Source organism: Trachurus trachurus, assembly GCF_905171665.1.
Source record: "Trachurus trachurus genome assembly, chromosome: 1".
NCBI lineage: Eukaryota > Metazoa > Chordata > Actinopteri > Carangiformes > Carangidae > Trachurus > Trachurus trachurus.
Window position 1 is genome coordinate 35,267,236 of NC_139891.1, and position 20,671 is coordinate 35,287,906.

Sequence of the window (20,671 nt, forward strand, 5' to 3'; positions counted from 1 at the left end):
ACTATTAATTCAGCTCCATAAAATTGGCTGCACTCTACTTTAATTTACTTCAAATGTAGGTTTTAAAAAATGTAGGTAATTATTTAAATGATTATTTTATTTTTTTAGTTGTATTTATTCACTAAGATATCTGCATCTACAATTTGCCTGTGGTCTATCCAGGCAAACAAAATTCAATCTTAGTCAATATTTATCCATTACTTTCCATTTTGTATGAGTGCAGTTGTAACTACACTACAAATAAAATTATAGAAGCCAGCAAGACGCACACAGAGACCGGGGTTCACCCAGGGCTCACCGCTCTGTTAATGCAGGTCAAACACGGACTAGTCCCTCCCTCCCACTCTCCCACCCGGAGAGGAGAGTTACCTGACAGCTGTTCCTGCAGATCATTGTCATGCTGTTTCTTCCTCCTTTTTTCATTCCCCGATGGATAACTCCGCTTCATCGTGACGTTTTTAACGCTGTCTTGCTGGATCAGGCTGCGCTGGGAATCTGGCACACCTGCGCGACGGACGGTCACGTCGTCAGGTTTTTTTTTGTTTTTTTTTCCCCGTGGGGCCTCTATCAGTTTGCGGGGCCCTACGCAACGTGCGTAGTGTGCGTATTGGGTGAACCGGTACTGCTTACATAGAGTGTTTGGACTGAAACACGGGTCTCTCAGTCCCTCTGCTCTGCTCTGAGCCGAAGAGAAAACATTTATCGTATCCTACAGTTTTTATCCAATGAGGAGAGAGAACGGCATGCAGGGCTGTGTGTGCAGCCAAGGGACGCCGTGAATGTGGTGACGTAGCGACGAGGACTGTTATGGTGCGTTCAAGGAAACTCGTATTTTTCCGACCGTGAAGTGGTACCAGTTCGATCTGGTACGAGTTCACCGGTCGGAAGTTACGAGTGGCCGTTATAGTGACTTTCACCGGTAAAACAGGTCGGAAAAACACGAGTGGGTTGCCTGGAACGCTACAAAGTCGTAAGTTGTGACTTGAAGCTGTAATTTACGATTTCAAAAGCCTGCCTGGAACGCAGCATTAGCGAAAACGACCGGATCACTCACTTCTGCTTTAATGTATTGTATTATATTCGCATATTTTTCTTAAATATAAATAATACTTGAAACAAAATATACTACATGATATACATGTTTATAAATATAAACAACGCAGAGTGGGCAGCTTTGCAGTCAGGCGCTGGCCGGGCAGCTCCTCTCTCCGGCTGCGGGGTCCTGACGGGTCCTTTCGGGTCCTTCCTGCCTGATCCTCCGCAGCCTCCTCCTGACACGAACCGTTCACCGGAGAAAAGACTCGAAGCTTCGGTGAAATCCCCCGGTAACCGAGCAGCGCCGGGATCATGATGGGCGGGAAGTCGAGCGCCATCGCAGCGGGAGTTTGCGGAGCGCTGCTGGTCGGTTACTGCGTCTACTTCGACCGCAAGAGGCGGAGCGACCCGCAGTTCAAGAGCAGGCTGCGGGAGCGTGAGTGCTGCTGCCGCTGCTGACTGCTGACCTACAACCTCAAAACCTCCTTCTGCACCTCCTGCTGCTTCACCTCCTGCTCCTCCTCCTTAACCTCCAACCTCAAAACCTCCTCTTTCTCCTCCTTCTTCCCCTTCAGCTACAACCACAAAACCTCCTGCTGCACCTCCTTTTCCCCTTCACCTCCAACCTTCTGCTGCTCCTTCTCCTTCATATCCTGCTGCTGACCTCCAACCTCCTGCTGCACCTCCTCCTCCTTCACCTCCAACCTCCTGCTGCACCTCCTTTTCTGCTTCACCCCCAACCTTCAACCTCCAACCTTCTCCTCCTACTGCACCTCCTCCTCCTTCACCTCCAACCTCCTTCTGCTTCACCTACAACCTTCAACCTCCAACCTTCTCCTCCTCCTTCTTCCCCTTCACCTCCTCCTGCTTTACCTCTTTCACCTCCAACCTGAAAACCTCCTCCTGCTGCTGCATCTCCTTCTTCCCCTTCACCTCCAACCTGAAAACCTCCTTCTTCTCCTCCTGCTCCTCTTCCCCCTCCAACCTTCAACCTCCCTTTTCTCCTCCTTCTTCCCCTTCACCTCCAACCTGAAACCCTAACAGGAGGAGGTGAAGGAGGACCTTCACCTCCTCCTGTTGCTCCTGCTTCTCCTCCTTCACCTCCAACCTTCTCCTGCACCTCCTTCTTCCCCTTCACCTCCAACCTCCAATCTTCAACCTCCTCCTTCACGTCCTTCTTCCCCTTCAACCTCCAACCTCCTCCTTCAGCCCCCTCTTTTCTTTTACCTTCAACCTCCAACCTCCATCTGCTCCTCTTCCTCCTCCTCTTCTTCCCCCAGCTCCTCCTCCAATCTTCTCCTGCTGCTCCTCTTCCTCACCTTCATCCAGGCCCGGTTCGGTTTAACCTTCTCTGTCTGTTTGTCCCTGTTGTCACCGTCGGTAACGGCCCGTATAGTTCTGGTATCACCCGGTTCTGGTTCAGTTCGTGTGCTGCAGCCGAACTTTCAACAGTTTCTCGTTAGATCGGCGTTAAACCGGTTCTCAGAGCAGAAGTCGGACCAGACTGACTCTGGTCTGAGTTCAGCTCAGTTCTGCTCATTGAAACCAGAACCGAACCGGTCTGAACCGAACCCATTCAGAGAAATATAATAGAACAATGTAGTTTTATTGGTGAGTCATGGGAAGCTGCATGAAAAACTAATTACTTATTCAATAAAAAATAATAACAAAAAAGTACATTTTAGCTGAGTCATGTTAAAATGTCAGAGTTTATTGACTTTCAAATATTAATTTATCAGTTAAATGTGCAGATCTGTGTTTATAGACGCTAACGGGGTCTTGCTCACGGGCTCCTCGGCAGGCAGTCAGTCAGTCACAACCTGGGGATTAGTGCAGAGTTCGTCTCCACTCATTCACAGCTTGTCGGCCTCTAGTCTAGTTCCTGTTGCACTTTTTATTTTCTTGAGTTTAATAAATGAATAAATAAATAAATAGCAGCAGATTGAACTGGAGCTGGAACATGACGTTGGACCCGTTGACTGGTTCTGATCCGGACTCTTGTTGTGTCACAGGGAGGAGGAAGCAGAAAGTAGCCACGGAGAGGGCCGGCCTGGCTAAGGTAAACACCATCTAACATTATATAATAATAATAATAATTATAATAATAATAATAACATTGTTGTTGTTGTAAGTTTGAGTTTATTCTGTTTGTCTCATGAACACCAATGTTTGATGTAAATGTGTGATGAGATTCCTAGTGGAAGCTTTTATTTTGAAGGAGGAGTGGGGTTACTGTGCCCTCAGTCTTGTCTGACAGCAGCACTTCCTGTCAGCCTGAGAGACAGAACTGAGGGAAACAGAACCCAAACACTCCTGACCTTGATCCTGGTTTAACTGACCTTGATTAAAAGGGATAGTTCACCCAAAATTCTAATTTCACTCATTATCTCCTCCCCCTCATGTGGACTAAGGGCTGTGAGAAGTTTCAGAGTCCTCCGTGCCTTCTCTGAGTTACAGCGGGGCTCCGTGCAGCACTGCATGTCCATATAACGGTTGCAAATGGATACCAACTGTCTTTGTGACAAAAAGACACACCAAAAAACATCCAAATACCTCCATGCTGCTCGTCTGTAATGTCCCTCTTGTATTGAAGCCCCGACATGAGAAATTGTTCCGAAAAAAATTAAATAAGTCTATATTTTAAGCTTGTTTGTAGCGGAAGCTCCCAGTGTCTCAGTTCACTGCTCTTCCTGTGTCATTGCAAATCTCGTGCGATTTGCACTGACCGGCGGAACAATTTCTCATGCCGGGGCTTAAATACAAGAGGGACATTACAGACGAGCAGCATGGAGGTATTTGGATGTTTTTTGGTGTGTCTTTTTGGACGAAGAAACGTGAGCTCCGTTCTCAACCGTCATATGGACATGCAGTGCTGCACGGAGCCCCGCTGCAACTCAGAGAAGCCACGGAGGACTCTGAAACTTCTCCCAGCCCTTAGTCCACACGAGGGGGAGTAGATAGAGTGAAATTTGAATTTTGGGTGAACTATCCCTTTAACTGATCCTGGTCCTGGTCTAACTGGTCCTATCCTGAACTCTGCAGCTTCCGGACCTGAAGGACGCTGAGGCGGTGCAGAAGTTCTTCCTGGAGGAGATCCAGCTGGGGGAGGAGCTGCTGGCTCAAGGTAACAACCAGCTGGTCCAGGTTCAGTTCTGGTCTCGCCGTCTCCCTGACGACGACGACACCTTAAAGGTCCTAATAAGGTCGTGTTCCTGTTTCCCTCCGCAGGCGACTACGAGAAAGGCGTGGACCACCTGACCAACGCCATCGCGGTGTGCGGTCAGCCTCAGCAGCTGCTGCAGGTGCTGCAGCAGACGCTGCCTCCACCCGTCTTCCAGATGCTGCTCACCAAGCTGCCCAGCATCAGCCAGGTAGCACACACACACACACACACACACACACACACACACACACACACACACACACACACACACACACACACACACACACACACACACACACACACACACACACACACACACACACACAGACACGGACCAGAACCAGTTAGTCCCAGAATAACTGGACCCAGCAGCTGCCAGGTCAAAACTACACCCACAAAACCAGCCACAACTGCTCCAGAACTGGTCTAGAGTCAGACGGGTCCAACAGGTCCAAATTCATCCAGACTTAAAGGGATAGTTCAACATTTTGTCAAATTGGCCCATTGCCATAATCCCTATAGTCATAGCAGTAGGTTCGTTACCTTTAATTGTCGGTGCAAGCTATTTTTAGAACGGCGGAGCAGAGCCGTGAGCTGCTCAGAGCTACGCTACGGAGGCTCATTATGGGATTTCTTGGTTTCCCTCATCAAACTCATCAAATACACAATCCAACAACTCCACAACGCTCTGGTGGACAAGTTGTGAGCTGCACATTCACCACGCTATGAGATAATAACACAACGTTACCAGACAGAGTTGTTTTAGAGGGAAATTCATGCAAAACCGCTGATGCACGTTGCCTTCAGGGACAGTTTTTCATCAAGCAGTCTCTGTATTTCCCTCTAAAACAACTCTGTCTGGTAACGTTGTGTTATTATCTCATAGCGTGGTGAATGTGCAGCTCACAACTTGTCCACCAGAGCGTTGTGGAGTTGTTGGATTGTGTATTTGATGAGTTTGATGAGGGAAACCATACAGCTTGCACCGACAATTAAAGGTAACGAACCTACTGCTATGACTATAGGGATTATGGCAATGGGCCAATTTGACAAAATGTTGAACTTTCGCTTTAAGTATAATATCTGCAGTAGAAAGGTCTCTGCCCCCCACCTCTGAGAAACACCGGCATCGGAGCCAAGAATTGTTTAATTTCAAACTAAGCCCAACTCGACTCTTCACCTCTTGCTTCAGCTCTGATTGTTTGTTTGTTTGTTTTCTTGCAGCGGATCGTGAGCGCACAGAGTCTGAGTGAGGACGATATAGAATGAGGGGAGGAGCCAGACAGAAGAAGCCCCGCCCACCACCACCGCCACCAACGCCTCGGCCGCCATCGCTCCGGCCGACGTCCACCTCCACCCAGGCCGGCGGCGTCCTAAAGGGAATTAGTTTTTTATTCCTGGCAGTAGTGTTTGTGTTTTTTTTTACTCAAATTACCCGTTTTGGGGTATTAGACCATCTGCATCAATCAACAGATAAGCTCCGCCCCCCTCCCCCCTCCCCCTGCGGCCGCCATCAGCAGCTCCCGGTCCGACGCCTCGTCACGGCTCTTCTCCTTTATCATCAGTGGTAGAAAGTTTATCAATCGATTGATCGATCGGTCGTCGTCTCTCTGCTCTGACGCTTCACTGAATATTTATTGTTTTGTTTAAGAGTCGTCTTTATTTTCAGTCTAGACTTAAAACGCTTTTTAAAAGTGATGAATGTTTTCTTCATGTTAAAGAGGAAAGAAAATATAAATTAAAAAATTAACAAAACAAACAAGTCAATTTGTGTCCGTCCTGTTTTGTCGGTTCTTTCTTTCTTTATCTTTTTATTTAGTGGGTTTCACAACGTTTCAGTCCTGGTTTTTTTCTAAACTGAGGAAAGACACTGTTGTTTTTTTGTTTTCTTTGTTTTTAATTTTTATAATGTTTCTGATTTTGTATTTTTTTACTGTATAATAGGGATGTCACGATTACAGATTTTCTTAGTACGATTATTGTCAGAGAAATTATCACGATTATTATGCATCAATAAATTTCACAAGACCATGAATGTGTAAAATCAAATATAGTCAAAGTATAATTACATTACTAATCTCTAAATATAGGACCAGTTATTAATCCCCTGGGGGAAGTGTTTGAAATATTTAACTCATTAATTGCCATATATACCAAGTTTATTTTTTAAAATTACAAATGACACGCTAACATTTAATTCCCACCAATTCAGTGTTACGTTAGATAAATGGACCAGTATCTGCGCATCTTCCTTTACCTTGGCGCCACATCTGCCGATATAGTTCCAACATAATCTTTTTCGGAAAGTGGCGGTATTTAGGTATCTTTACGATCAATTAATTGTGGCATTTAATACCACGATTAATTGTGAAAGCAAGTAATTGTGACATCTCTACTGTATAATTGATATTGCTGGACCCTTGGAAGAATAAAAGCTGTAGCTTTGCTGCAACTAATGGGGATCCAAATTAATAAACAAATAAACTGTTAAAAAATTAAGTTAGTTTTAAGATGAACAGACTGAACCATTGGTGAGTTTTTGTTCAAAAAGTTTTATTTCAACAGAATAACACAAACCGGTTTTATTCTGATACAACAACACAACACAACAAGGAGAAATAAAGTATAAATGTTTTTTTTTTTATCATTATTATTTTACAGTGTGAACTTTGTGTTGATTTGATATTGTTTGACAGACTGGAAGGATGAAACTACGGTGGCCCATAGAGGTCCAAACATTGCAGATTTTGACCCCACTGGGCCACCGTAGGGAAAAAAAAAACACAGATTCATTGTGTCAAAGTGAAACGAAAACACTCGGGTCGGTTTCTCCTCAGATGTGCAGACTTTTCTTCTTGGGCCTCGGTTTCCTCTTCAGCTTCTTTTTAGTCTTTTTGGTCGGATCCACCATCTCTCCTTTGAAGGAGCCCGAGCTCTTCGTCGGCCTCGGCTGGTTCCCCGTGAACTTCTTTGGGAACTTGAACCCGCCGCTCTTGCCCGGTCCCTTTGCGGGGCCCTTTGCGGGGCCCTTTGCGGGGCCCTTTCTGCCGGCCCTCGCCGTGGTTCCTGCGTTGTTGTTGTTGCCGCCGCTGTTTGTTTTGTTCTTCTTCTCTTTCTCCTTCTTCACCGACCTCTTCACCCGGACCGACCGACCCTCCAGCTTCGACCCGTCCAGTTTCAACGCCAGCTGGACCGAGTCGGCGCCCTGCAGCAACACAAAACAGCTGACCTTTCAAAATAAAACTCTCTCAGACTCTGAGGCTTAGACGGTGTTTTTAATCGACCTAAAGGGATATCGTGACATTAGTTTAACCCATGGTCTAACGCTTTTTTACATCCAGGACCCTAAATTAACACAGATTACTGTAGACCACGGACCCCCAATGGACAAGATTTTGAAGCAAACACCAGAAATACACAAATATTTGTTCTGAGATATTTATTATTAGTCAATATAGGTTCAAATTAGGTCCAAAGCATGAATTTTTGGAAATATTGTAGAGAAAAAAGAACTGGTACAATTTCTCCAAAAACGTTTAAACATTTCTAGAAAAAAGTGGTAAAAGTTCTCAAAAGAAATCTAGAAAAAAAGTGGTATGATTTCTAAAGAAAAAAAAAAAGTCAAAAAAAATTCTAGAAAAGTGATAAAATATCTAAAATAAATAAATAAAAGTTAAAAAATATATATATATTTAAAAGTGGTAAAAATGTCTAAAAGAAACTCTAGAATTCTCGAAAAAAGGGGAACAATATAAAGAAAAAGTTGATCCTACTGAAGGACCCCTGGGCCCCTGGTAACTTGATCTCTGGAGGGGGGGGGGGGTTCTACTGGGTCTGACAGTGTGTTGGACCATGGGTTAAACTTGCACCGGAATATCCCTTTAAACGTCGGTCACTTCTTGTGTTTCATGTGATTGTAAAAAACTGAAACATTCAGAGTCTCGTACCTCAAACAGGACGTAGCCGAATCCTTTCCCCATTCCAGAGTCCCGGTCCCGGACGAGTCTCACCGCCTCCACCGGGCCGCAGTCCTCAAAGTGTCGCCGAAACGCCAGGTCACTGATCTCTGCAAACACACACACACTTTCATCAGCTTTACTTCCTTTTGCCGTCAGGAAAATATATTGATATTTAAGTTAAGAGTTCAAGGCTCCACCAAACACAAAATGACAAGAACAAAATTAATTTAAAACAAAGGTACAAAGAGTTTCAGTATTTACTCACAAATACGATTATTAGTTACATTACATAATAACTGACATTGACATCATCCCACCAAAATTGATTTAAAAACTCTTCTTAAGTCAAAATATTCCTGTTGTGTTGTGTTGTTTAGAAAAGAATATAACCATGTTTTCTTTGCATTATTATTATTATTCAAGGTCTGAAAAGACTTAATGTCATTTTCTGCCAATTTTGGGAAAAGACACTGTTGTCAGTAGTTAATAGAATTCAACAAAAACAGAGAAACTCAGTGGTCTCCTCAGTATTACTGTGGCTGTGTATATTATTTTGTATTAAAAATAAATTAATATAACCAAGTCAGTGCATAAAACAGACTAAATATGTGTATTTGATTATGAACTTTTGCATATTTTGCATACATGTCTTACATTTATTCATTTTGTAGTTTTTTTATGTCTTAAATTCATTTTAAGTGTTTCAAAAATGTTTATATTTATTATAAAATAATATTGATATGCATAACTGTTAACAGGTTTTGGACCAATGTTCATATATTACAACAATAATTAATCTACATATATGATCGTGTTCTTGAACTCACCGAACGACAGATTCCCCACGAACACGGAGCGTTTGTGGTCGTGTTGCTGCAGCAGAGGGAAGAAGAACAGTGACATCATCAAACAAACATGGCGGCTGACTTTTAGTCGGGTCAGCGGCGGCGGCGGTGAGGAACTTACCGTCGAGCCGTCAGCCACTCTGTCCACTCGGATGTGAAAGTCTTTCTCGATCTCGAGGCCGTTCCTGTCGGAGCAGACGCAACGTTAGCCATTAGCCTTTAGCTGTTAGCCGCTAGCTGTTAGCCGTTAGCTGTTAGCGTCACATGGTTCAGGTGAGCTGCAGGTAACTGACCTTTCCAACGCCTTGGCCACGCCCTCGTCGTCTTTAAACACCACGTAGGCGTTCACGCTCTGCTTCTTTGGATGAATCTTACGTCTGTGGAGTGAAAAGAGAAAATTAAACAAGAAAGAGAGAAGTTGTTGGTGGGAAGCCGGTGAGGGATCTTTAATTAGTCCAATCAATCAATCAACTCTTTCAGATTTATTTGATGTGTTTATCTGCATCAGATGCTATAAAACTAAAACATTTGTACCAATGCTCATTTTAATCTATGAATTCAACATTAAACTCTAATAAAACCGATAAAACAAAAACATACAAAATTTAGATAAACTAGAGATCAAATTCTTTGTTTCCATAGAAACAGAAAAACTTAACTATGATGAAAGTGAATTAATATCGAAAGATCTCAGTTTCCTTTTAAGCTAGAAATGGTGTTGAAAACAACTCGTGGTCGAGTCCTTCACAATAAAAGCTCTGAGTTCATTCATGTTAATTATCTAATTAATTATGCAGCCGAGGAAACAACGTCAGACGTACTGGATCGCTGCGACTTTACGGGACATAGTCGGATCCTCTCGGACCTGCAGCAAACAAACAAACAAACAAAGTTGTCAGGAAACAGGAAGTAACGATGTACGCAGTGAGACCCCGCCAATATAAAAGTCTGACGGACCCTAAAGAGTCGGTTTGGTAACTTCCTCCAGACTCTTAAAAAACCAATGGATTTTCACAATAAAATTTTAAATACATTTTTTTCCCCACATATTGACACAAAATTTTTCTATTTATTCTAATTTTAGTATTTTATCTCATAACATATTGATGTACGTAATTTATATGGATCTATATAGTGTGTATATTTTTCTTAGGTAACACTTTACAATCAGGGTCCCTTAATTAACGTTAGTTAGTACATTATTAAGAATTAATTAACTGTTTACAGATATATTAACAATCATTATTATGCATTACTTAGGATTAGGAAACACATTAATTAATGTAGCCTATTAGTGAGCAGTTAATGTTTACTACTCAAAGTTAGTTAAAGCAGATATCAGCTTCACGGCCGTTTCGGCTAATGCTGCGTTCAAGGCAGGCTTTTGAAACCGTAAGTTACAGCTTCAAGTCACAACTACGACTTGGTAGCGTTCCAGGTAACCCGTAGCTCGTGTTTTTACCATCCTGTTGTCTGTGAAAGTTCCCTATAACGGCCACTCGTAACTTCCGACCCGTGAACTCGTACCAGATCGAACTGGTATGACTTCACAGGAAGGAAAAACACAAAGTACGAGTTTCTTTGAACGCACCATGAGTTAGCAGCCCCCGCCCTTGTCAGGCATCAATTGGTCCTCGTGCTACGTCACCACATTCACGCGCATCCCTTGGCTGCACACACAGCCCTTCATGCCGTTCTCTCTCCTCATTGGATAACACTTGTATCCCACAAGGAAAATTTTCTCCTCGGGTTACAGCAGAGCAGAGTGACGGAGAGACTCGTGTTTAGGCTGAAATACTTCATGTAAGTGATTGCTGACGGAAAATAGGACTATTTAGGACTTATATTAACAAAAACATTCCACTGATATCTGCTTTAATAAATTTAAACGTTGAATAATGTAATTAGTTATCATTATGTATGCATTACATACATCCAATGGGGGCGGGACTAGATAAGCTTTTGCTTCTCCCGCTTTTCCCTTTCGGCCATGTGTTTGAACTAAGAAGTGTGATGATGATGATTTAAATTGACATGCCCAAAATAAACAAATTGATTGATTGACTCAACATTAATTAACACATTAGTTTATATATTAATACTTAATAATCTACTAACTAACGTTAATTAAGGGACCCTTAAAGCAGATATCAGTGGAATGTTTTTGTTAATATAAGTCCTAAATAGTCCTATTTTCCGTCAGCAATCACTTACATGAAGTATTTCAGCCTAAACACGAGTCTCTCCGTCACTCTGCTCTGCTGTAACCCGAGGAGAAAATTTTCCTTGTGGGATACAAGTGTTATCCAATGAGGAGAGAGAACGGCATGAAGGGCTGTGTGTGCAGCCAAGGGATGCGCGTGAATGTGGTGACGTAGCACAAGGACCAATTGATGCCTGACAAGGGCGGGGGCTGCTAACTCATGGTGCGTTCAAAGAAACTCGTACTTTGTGTTTTTCCTTCCTGTGAAGTCATACCAGTTCGATCTGGTACGAGTTCACGGGTCGGAAGTTACGAGTGGCCGTTATAGGGAACTTTCACAGACAACAGGATGGTAAAAACACGAGCTACGGGTTACCTGGAACGCTACCAAGTCGTAGTTGTGACTTGAAGCTGTAACTTACGGTTTCAAAAGCCTGCCTTGAACGCAGCATTAGCCGAAACGGCCGTGAAGCTGATATCTGCTTTAAGGCCCTTTCACACCGCGGACGTAACGAATAAACGACACGAAATTGCGAAATATTCGCGGCCAAATATTTTGCATCAAAACCATACACACCGGCGGCGACACGAATATGCGACAGATGCGACAATTAGATTCCAAAGTTTCGCTTTGCGACGGGTGGTTCCTCCTCTCCACGTCATGTCTTTAATCTGTTAATTATCCCTCACGTCGCTATGCCACTGTTGTCTTGTTACCAACTTCACTCAACACAGCAGCTCACTGTCTGATCACTGATCAACATCTGATCACTGTCCTGACAGTATGAACACACTCTATTGCTATTTCTCCTCCTCCTCTCCTCTTTCCACTTACCCCCCCTCCTCCTCCTCTCTTCTCCTCCTCCTCTCTTCTCCTCTCCTCTCCTCTCCTCTCCTCTCCTCTCCTCCGAGACACAGGTTATTTATTGTTTACATTAGCGGCCAAGCACGTGTCCATCCATGCGCCCGTGTGTGTGTGTGTGCGCGTGTGTGTACGTGCGGTGCGACCGTACGCCAGAGAGACGGCAGGTGGAGGGGCTGACTGGCAGAGATCAGAGCAAAGACGGTGAAACGCTAAAAAAAAAAGCGTTTTTCCTGTGAGAGACTGTGGCGGGCCGAGACTGTGCGGCCACCGTCTGTTATGGGAAACAGCTGTGTTCTGACGTGGTGGGTGTGACGTGGCCTACCTCCTCTTCACGCCATATGATTGGTTGATGCGTTTATTCGCCGGGCGAAAGCTCAGAAAAATCGACCTCGCTCCGGAAAAAAATTATGTCGCATTTTCGCAGCGACACATTCGCGGTCGGTGTGAAAGGACCCGTGATGAAAACCGGGGTTCGAAAAAAAATATTGATGCGCGAATTATTCGCACGAAAAATACGTCTCCGGTGTGAAAGGGCCTTTAATGTAAAGTGTTACCTTTTCTTATACTATATTATATTATATTACATTTTTACATGTATGTGCGTGACTGGATATTTGAATTTCCTTTGGGATCAATTAAGTACAAGTATCTAAATCTAAATCTATAATCAGTGTTTTTAATTGGATGTGTTACTAGATGTTTGTGTTGTTGTTTACCACGGAGCGGAAGCGGATGGACTCGATGGATCCTTTGTCTCTGAAGAGGCTCCTCAGCGTCTGAACGACAGAGACACAACATCATCATCATCATCATCATCATCATCAGGTCTTTTATTTTGAAATCTGATTCTTCATCAATAATCTGTGAACACGCGACGCTGTTAGAATAAAATAAAGTTGTAAACAAAGTGTTGTCATAGCAACGGGAGTGAGCGGGACCTTCTTGGTGCAGCTGACGGGCAGGTTGCCGACGAACACCGTCCTCTTCCTCTTCACGGCCTCTTCCTGTTTGTTCGCCTTCTCGCGCTGCCTCTTCATCACCCAGAGCTCCGCCTCCTTCTCTCCGCTCGACTCCATCGCCGCCGCCTTCCTCTTCCTCTTCGCCGCCGCCGTCTTCGTCTCCTGCCCTCGCTCGTCTTCGTCGGCCTCCTGCAGAGCGCTCTCCCTGAAACCAGACCGGGAGGAAGTGAAGAGAAGAGAGAGAAGCACATAGAGAGAGATAAAGAGAGAGAGAGAAACTTTTGTAACGCTTTGGCAATATTGTAATGACAGTCATGCCAATAAAGCTTGTGAAATTGAAATTGAATTGAGAGAAGGAGATAAAGAGAAAGATAATTGAATGCATTGAATTGATTAAGAGAAAGAAAGAGAGAGAGTTAAGCCATTTTCCCACTAAAATTAGCGGGTCGACGTGGGTTTTTTAAACGCAGGTCGACCCGCTAACAATCGGCATTTGGCCCCTTTCCTATTGACCAAAATGAGCCGAGTCCGACCCCCCTCCCTGCTGAGGGATCAGACAGAGCATAAACCAGTCGCCCCGCTCTCATCCGCGGTGCAAGAAACACAGTCAGTACGTTTACATGCAGAGCTTAATCGAGCTATGCTCAAAATTCGATTTTGCCGTCAAGTCGGACTTCTGTCCTTGTCTCAATTTACATGCAACTGAGAAAATCGAATAACTGACGGGGTCCGCCCCCTCATGCGGCGTCACCCGTCGTTTCAGCAGGTTAATACGCCCCCGTCCTGTTGACTTTTCTGTCACCTCGTAAAAAACTGAATAAAAACAACTTTAAGCTTAATAATAAATTCTCAACTGCAGTTCCCGACCAGAAGCTCCAGTCTGGGCTGGATGCGCGCTGAGAATAGGATACGGGCTTCCTTTTCTCCTCTCTCTCTCTCTAATAAAACACTCTTGCTGGTCGCACGGTGTGAAATGCATTGAATCTGCGCTGATGTTGGGTTTTTTTCTTTACTTTGCCGGGTTTGGGCGGCTTCTCTGCTCCACTTTGTGATGTCTCTATACTGTTGTGGAGCATGCGCACATGCATTGTCCAGTTATACTCCGACTAAGGTGTTTACATGACGGAGAAAATCGAATTCCAATCGCATTATCTGGGTGTCTTAATCGGAGTTCTCAACTCCGATTTCAGTCGGACTAAGGTGTTTACATGAACTTCAGTTGTCCAGTTATAGCCGGATTAAGGCAATAATTCGTTTTTTTCAAGTGTCATGTAAACGTACTGAGTAGGGCTGGGTATTGTGGCCAATTTCCTGAATCGATTCGATTTCGATTCCTAAGGTTCAAAATCGATTAATCACGATTCGATTCGATTCGATTCGATTCGATTTCATTAGAATCGATTCAATCTCCTCTTAAAAAATGAAAATGGCTCAACTCTGTTACAAAATACAATGTTCTTTATTTTTTCTTTTCACCATAAACAACAGCTTTTAAGTGCAAACTTGTAAATTTGACAGTTTAAACTTGAACTGTAAATAAAACTGTCCCAAGTCTCAAAAGGGCAATTTTGAAATTAGAAAGGAATTGCAAGTGAAAGTGAACTTGAACTGCAACATTCCATCACTGCAAACTGCATTAATTAATTAATTTATAATTAAGGCATTGTTTCTTTAAGTGCAAAAAATAATATTAATGGTAAAAAAAAATAAAAAAAATAAAAGTAAACTTCAAACTCTCTCAAATCAAGTCTGCAGCAGCTAAAGCTCCCTCTCTCCCTCTTGAGGGAGGAAATTTATGGTAAATAAAGTGACGGTGAATGTGTGGAGCGGTTCCTGTGACGAGTCCGGCCCGGTCACGTCGCCTATCTCCAGAGTCCGGGCGTCATGTGTTAATACGACGGTCATAAAGTGGAGGAGAAAAGTCGCACTGTGAAAACACGGAGCTGCTCGTGTCCTTTATTCTGCGGTAATATGTATCATATGTAGGCTCACCTACTCCGCTCGTAGTTACTGAGGTCAGAGCGTCAGACGTAACCGCGCCGCTGCTTCATCACGCACGAAAAAAACGGGGAAAAAAATCGATCTCATGCCCCGTGAATCGATATTACAAAATTTTAATGAAATCGATTCAAAATCGATTAAATCGATTTTTTTACCCAGCCCTAGTACTGAGTGTCATGCCACAGCCGCCCGCTGCAGAGTGAGGTCCGTCGCCCGAGGCAGACGAAGCGTTTGGCTGACCTGGAGCACCAGGACCGCGGAGGACAGCCAGTCTGCCGCGGCCGTACAACACGTCAGTTAAACTGACTGTCGCTTCTTTTGTTTTCCAATCGTTTTTGGTCGGTGTTCTTTGATCTTTTTTTTTTTTTTTTTTTATACTTTATTGGTGATCTTTTGATCCCAGTCTTGAATGAGAGCAGAGCTTTGTTTTGGTACGTGATGTGAGATGCGACCGGCGCGATGACGTGGCGTCACGTAACGCTCAGCGTCATCACATTAATTAGCTGGTTGACCCGGGTCTGCCGTTCCCACTGCAAGCCGATCGGAGCCGAGCCGATTGAAGGCGATTTTAACCCGCGGCAAACGACTCGGCTCCGATCGGCTTGCAGTGGGTCGGTGCCACCCGACGCCGGTTGTTAGCCGGTTTAAACTGTTTTTTTGGCCAGAGGGAACGGGTTATCAGATCCTCTCACCTGTTCTCCAGTTTCTCCTCTCCGGCCGTTTTCACCTTGGTCGCCTTCTTCTTCTGGCCGGTTTGACCTTTGACCTCTGGAGTTTCATCCTGCTGCTTCTCCTCCGACTTCTGAACCTCAAGCTGCAACAACAACAACAACATAAACAACATAAACAACAACAACATCAACAGCAGAGGCCCCTCCTAGGGTAGTGGGGAGGCCTACTGCTGCGGATCCACTACCCTAGCCCCCTCCCACCCCACCATCTGACCTCGGTCAGGTGGAGGGGATGGTTCCTGGCTCTACCACTCTGGTAACCATGGTAACCCTGGTAACACTGGTAACCCTTCCCCTATGTGGGCAGGGGGGAGGCCATGGCTGTGGATCCCCTGCCCATCAACCCATCAATCAGTTAATCATATCTATTACATCCGGTTTGCCTGTTCACCTGCTGGCTTTAGTTAACATCCCTGGTTCTCTTTTAGTTTTTTATCTGAACTTGTTTTATGAGTATTTTAAACTATTTATTGCACTCTCCGCAGTCCGCACTTTCTCTTTTTTTTACTCTCTCTCTCTCTTTTTCTCTCTTGGATATGTGTGCCAGTGTTGCTACTGTAATGTATGGACTGTGTATGTATGTTTTACAAGTACAAAGCAGCTGTATTATGCCCAAGATGAATTTCCCTCCCGGGACAAATAAAGTTTATTTGATTTGATTTGATTTGAACACAAGACTGAACAGCTGATTCATTCATAGTCCTGTTGGTTTGTTACTCAGCTGTGTGTGTGTGTGTGTGTGTGTGTGTGTGTGTGTGTGTGTGTGTGTGTGTGTGTGTGTGTGTGTGTGTGTGTGTGTGTGTGTGTGTGTGTGTGTGTGTGTGTGTGTGTGTGTGTGTGTGTGTGTGTGTGTGTGTGCATGTGTCACCTTGGGCGCCGGCTGGAACAGCAGAGATGTGGTCGTTGCTGTGGCGACGGCGGCGGCGGCGCTGCTGAACAGCGACGACAGCGAGGAGCCGGCGGCTGCAGACTCCTCCTCCTCCTCCTCCTGCTTCTTCTTCTTTTTCTTCTTCTTCTGCTGGAACAGACTTCCTGACACCAGACCGACCACGTAGTCGGCTACTTCCTGTTGGTCCGGCGCCGCCTCTTCACCGCTGAGGAGGAGGAGGAGGAGGTCAAAGGTCAGAGGTCAGAGGTCGTTATACAACTGCTTCAGGCTGTGACACCACGAGCAGCTCACGATGTTACAGGTGTAAATGTATCGGAAACAACAGAGAATCCGAGAATCCCAGGGTCCCTGAACGCCTCTTCATCACTTTATTTACTTTTATTTTCTAGCAATTGAAAATACAAACTCTCCAAGAGGACGATAATAATAATAATACAGATGAAATTAAATACAGTATAAAAGTGCAAAATATGTAACATTAGGGGATTCATGAAGCAAAAAGAGAACAAAACAAAACCAAATAGTAGCAGGTGCGAAAGATACATTTTTATCAGGCGTTTAAATTTGAAGGGATAGTTCAACATTTAGTCAAGTCGGCCCATTGCCATAATCCATATATAGTCATAGCAGTAGGTTCGTTACCTTTAATAGTCGGTGCAAGCTGTTTTTAGAACGGCGGAGCAGAGCCGTGAGCTGCTCAGAGCTACGCTACGGAGGCTCATGGGATTTCTTGGTTTCCCTCATCAAACTCATCAAATACACAATCCAACAACTCCACAACGCTCTGGTGGACAAGTTGTGACCTGCACATTCACCACGCTATGAGATAATAACACAACGTTACCAGACAGAGTTGTTTTAGAGGGAAATTCATGCAAAACCACTGATGCACGTTGCCTTCAGGGACAGTTTTTCATCAAGCAGTCTCTGTATTTCCCTCTAAAACAACTCTGTGTGGTAACGTTGTGTTATTATCTCAAGGATGCAAACGGGTCAGGACCAAAAAAGAGAGGAATTGTCTGGCGGGGGGCGGGCGGGGGGGGGGCCTCACCATTAACAATATCACAGAAAAGTCTATTTCCAGTAGTTCAACCCCAACCAAGTATTGAGTGCATATAGATGGACAGTTTTCAGAAGGCCAACATTTCTAGATTAAAAATGCTTTAAAAAAATAAAAACCATTGCAATATTTCAATTTTGGAGATACTGATTTTTAGGTCTTCACTGAATGTTAGTCATAATTATTACTATTAAAATAAACAGAAGAAATAAAGACATGGGATTTAACATCCCATTCAGTGTGTAATGGACATATAGGCCTATATAATGTGTTAGTTTCACTTTAATTGAACACATTCTACATCGCGGAGGCGACGTCTCTCCTTCACCTCTGAAACGGGGCAGAGCTCCGTGGGAGACACCTGCCTGACACAGCAACGGACATGATGCACGGGGGGGAAACGGCGGCGCCGTCGCACCGAATGCACGCGGATACGCGCCGCTTTGGGTAACGAGCGCGCACGTCGCGTCTACATTGGAGGTGAATAGGAAGGCTGTTACCAGTATAATCAGAGACAACCATGAATGAGTTGTCGCACACACTGAGGTGAGCAGCAGAGCGGCCGCACCGTGACCACGGTCCGCTCCAGCTGCCTGGTGTCCCCATTACGCACCACGCGTCTTTTCAGTCACTTGTCCAAGTTCTCCTTTACTGTTTTTTTTCGAGACAACACTCATTCTCTCTCTCTTTTACCGGCGGTGTCAGCTGCTGTGCACATCTGCAGCAACCCAAACAAATGCACATGTTACTGTTGACTGGCTCTATTCCAGCCACATGATTGGTTCGGCGCGGTGGAAATCTCATTATCATTGGTTATTTGTATCGTCTGCCAAAACATGGATGAATGAAACCTAACAAATGAAACCGACAGTTGGGATGCATAATGTGTTCTTGAACTGATGAAGCCTCATGGATGAGAGGTGAAACGTCTTCCTAGACAAATAACTAAGTCCAGTTGAACCTCCTTTGAAAAAAAAAAAAAAAGTTGTTGGCGGGCTCGTGAATTTTTTTTGAAACGAGTGAAAACGAGCGTTAACTCGCGTATCTCGCGTTTGGTTGCGCGTAAAAGCTCGCGCGAAAAAAAAGCGTTCCTCGTGTTTGTGTGGGACACCACCAAACACGATGAAATAGACGAAGACGCGAGGGTCCCGTCGCCATAAAAGAATCGGGTGTATTGCGTCGCAAAAAAAAAAAGTCGCGTATACCGCGTCTCGCGCCTAATCGCGTCTTTGCGTCACGGCCTTTTACACCGCGGACGTAACGAATAAACGGTGACGGTGTGAACGAACAACATAGAACAGGACCAGACGTGCGTTGTTTCCTCTTTTCACCTACAGCTCCACTCTCTCTTACTTACACTAACTACTGTTATTGTTGAGGCCAGAGAATTGTGGGATTTGTAGTTTTGGACCAATCGCAGGTTGTGCTCTTTCTTTTTTGTGATTTTCCCGGTTCACACATGTATTTTTTTTTTTAGGGGCAAATGCGAGTGAAATGCTCGCCCATGGTGGGCATAAGAAAATTTAAGACCTGTCTAAAATTATTTAAGACTTGAACACAATAATTGACATTTTAAGGCCTAAAAGTGTGTAATGGACATAGCCTATATAATGTGTTAGTTTCACTTTAATTGAACACATTCTACATCGCGGAGGCGACGTCTCTCCTTCACCTCTGAAACGGGGCAGAGCTCCGTGGGAGACACCTGCCTGACACAGTAATGTACGTACCGACTGCACGCGGATACGCGCCACTTTGGGTAACGAGCGCGCACGTCGCGCGTCAACATTGGAGGTCGGCAGTTATCAGTATGATCAGAAACCATGAATGAGTTCACGTGATTGTCACTGTCAGCCTGTTAGAAAAACATTTTACTGACCCCAGCTGAGACGCTGAGACCCCCCCCCCTCAAAACAAAAACTCTTCGGATCTGAATGATTCACACAAGTCACCTAATTGGTCATGAAAAAAGCGAGTTTCGCTTTTCGGCCGCTGTTTGCATCCCTGTATCTCATAGCGTGGTGAATGTGCAGGTCACAACTTGTCCACCAGAGCGTTGTGGAGTTGTTGGATTGTGTATTTGATGAGTTTGATGAGGGAAACCAAGAAATCCCATGAGCCTCCGTAGCGTAGCTCTGAGCAGCTCACGGCTCTGCTCCGCCGTTCTAAAAACAGCTTGCACCGACAATTAAAGGTAAGGAACCTACTGCTATGACTATAGGGATTATGGCAATGGGCCAATTTGACAAAATGTTGAACTATCCCTTTAACATGGAATAGAGCAGCGAAATAATAAAATAAGAATAGCAGAAGACGGGCAAAGTCCAGCCTTAATTTCTTGGCTTTCTTTACTTTTTTAACATTGTATGCGATGAAAAAAACAACTTAAAATCATAATAAAAACCACTAGGGCAGGAAGGCTCAGAGTTCCTCAGTTTGGTATAATATGATATGATATTTACCCAGCAGTATAATGATGTTAATAACAAGGCCAGATGATCCACAAAATCATATGATATAATTCAAATGGCAGCACATGATTTTCATCATCACTGCATCTTCTTTTAATTTGAAAGGTACAAATCGTCACAGACAGAGAGTCAGTTTTTCTACTGTTGCTTTGTCACTTAACTGTAAACCAATAACTTATATAAATATCAATAATTATTCAGTTTATAAGAAGTAAACTGTGTTTTATAATAAACCATGTAAACAAACCTGTTCTCGAGTTTTTTCTTCATCGTTTCTTCGGGAAACTCTGACTTCCGGTCCGTCCTTGTTGTTATGATCGATAATCAATAATAATTAATCTGTCTGGTTAAACTACAGCGTGTGTATTAATCTAGTTTATACTTTAACAACAGTAATAACATGTTGCCACGGCGCGTTCACATTCACACGTTTTCTCTCCGAGCAGCTCGTTGTACCACTGAGAACTACTTCCCCCGGGGAACACGGCCG

At 44.2% G+C, this 20,671-nt stretch overlaps 2 protein-coding genes across 2 annotated transcripts; one reads left to right on the forward strand and one right to left on the reverse strand.

Annotated features, from left to right (window-relative positions):
* The first annotated feature begins 1,220 nt into the window (after positions 1 to 1,220).
* On the forward strand, positions 1,221 to 5,952 carry tomm20b (translocase of outer mitochondrial membrane 20b). Its single transcript, XM_083971318.1, has 5 exons — positions 1,221 to 1,471; positions 3,048 to 3,094; positions 4,078 to 4,159; positions 4,264 to 4,406; positions 5,423 to 5,952. Exons 1-5 carry the CDS (start codon positions 1,348 to 1,350, stop codon positions 5,465 to 5,467), a joined length of 441 nt encoding a protein of 146 aa, XP_083827444.1. The 5' UTR covers positions 1,221 to 1,347; the 3' UTR covers positions 5,468 to 5,952.
* An 828-nt stretch (positions 5,953 to 6,780) lies between these two features.
* Positions 6,781 to 20,628, reverse strand: rbm34 (RNA binding motif protein 34). The gene is made up of 11 exons (XM_083970823.1): positions 20,429 to 20,628; positions 16,630 to 16,855; positions 15,723 to 15,844; positions 13,009 to 13,234; positions 12,787 to 12,846; positions 9,824 to 9,867; positions 9,296 to 9,379; positions 9,124 to 9,187; positions 8,985 to 9,030; positions 8,146 to 8,264; positions 6,781 to 7,403 (listed from the first exon to the last, which is right to left on the reverse strand). Exons 1-11 carry the CDS (start codon positions 20,449 to 20,451, stop codon positions 7,032 to 7,034), a joined length of 1,386 nt encoding a protein of 461 aa, XP_083826949.1. The 5' UTR covers positions 20,452 to 20,628; the 3' UTR covers positions 6,781 to 7,031.
* Positions 20,629 to 20,671: the final 43 nt, after the last annotated feature.

What these genes read in the sequence shown, in the direction of transcription:
- tomm20b (XM_083971318.1), top strand. Translation starts at nt 1,348, where the DNA reads ATGATGGGCGGGAAGTCGAGCGCCATCGCAGCGGGAGTTTGCGGAGCG. An exon ending in GGAGGAGCTGCTGGCTCAAG is followed by an intron (nt 4,160 to 4,263) that starts GTAACAACCAGC and finishes TTCCCTCCGCAG; the next exon opens with GCGACTACGAGAAAGGCGTG. An exon ending in AGCTGCCCAGCATCAGCCAG is followed by an intron (nt 4,407 to 5,422) that starts GTAGCACACACA and finishes GTTTTCTTGCAG; the next exon opens with CGGATCGTGAGCGCACAGAG.
- rbm34 (XM_083970823.1), bottom strand. Translation starts at nt 20,451, where the DNA reads ATGAAGAAAAAACTCGAGAACAG. An exon ending in TGTTCCAGCCGGCGCCCAAG is followed by an intron (nt 15,845 to 16,629) that starts GTGACACATGCA and finishes TTGTTGTTGCAG; the next exon opens with CTTGAGGTTCAGAAGTCGGA. An exon ending in CGTGGGGAATCTGTCGTTCG is followed by an intron (nt 8,265 to 8,984) that starts GTGAGTTCAAGA and finishes GTGTGTTTGCAG; the next exon opens with AGATCAGTGACCTGGCGTTT.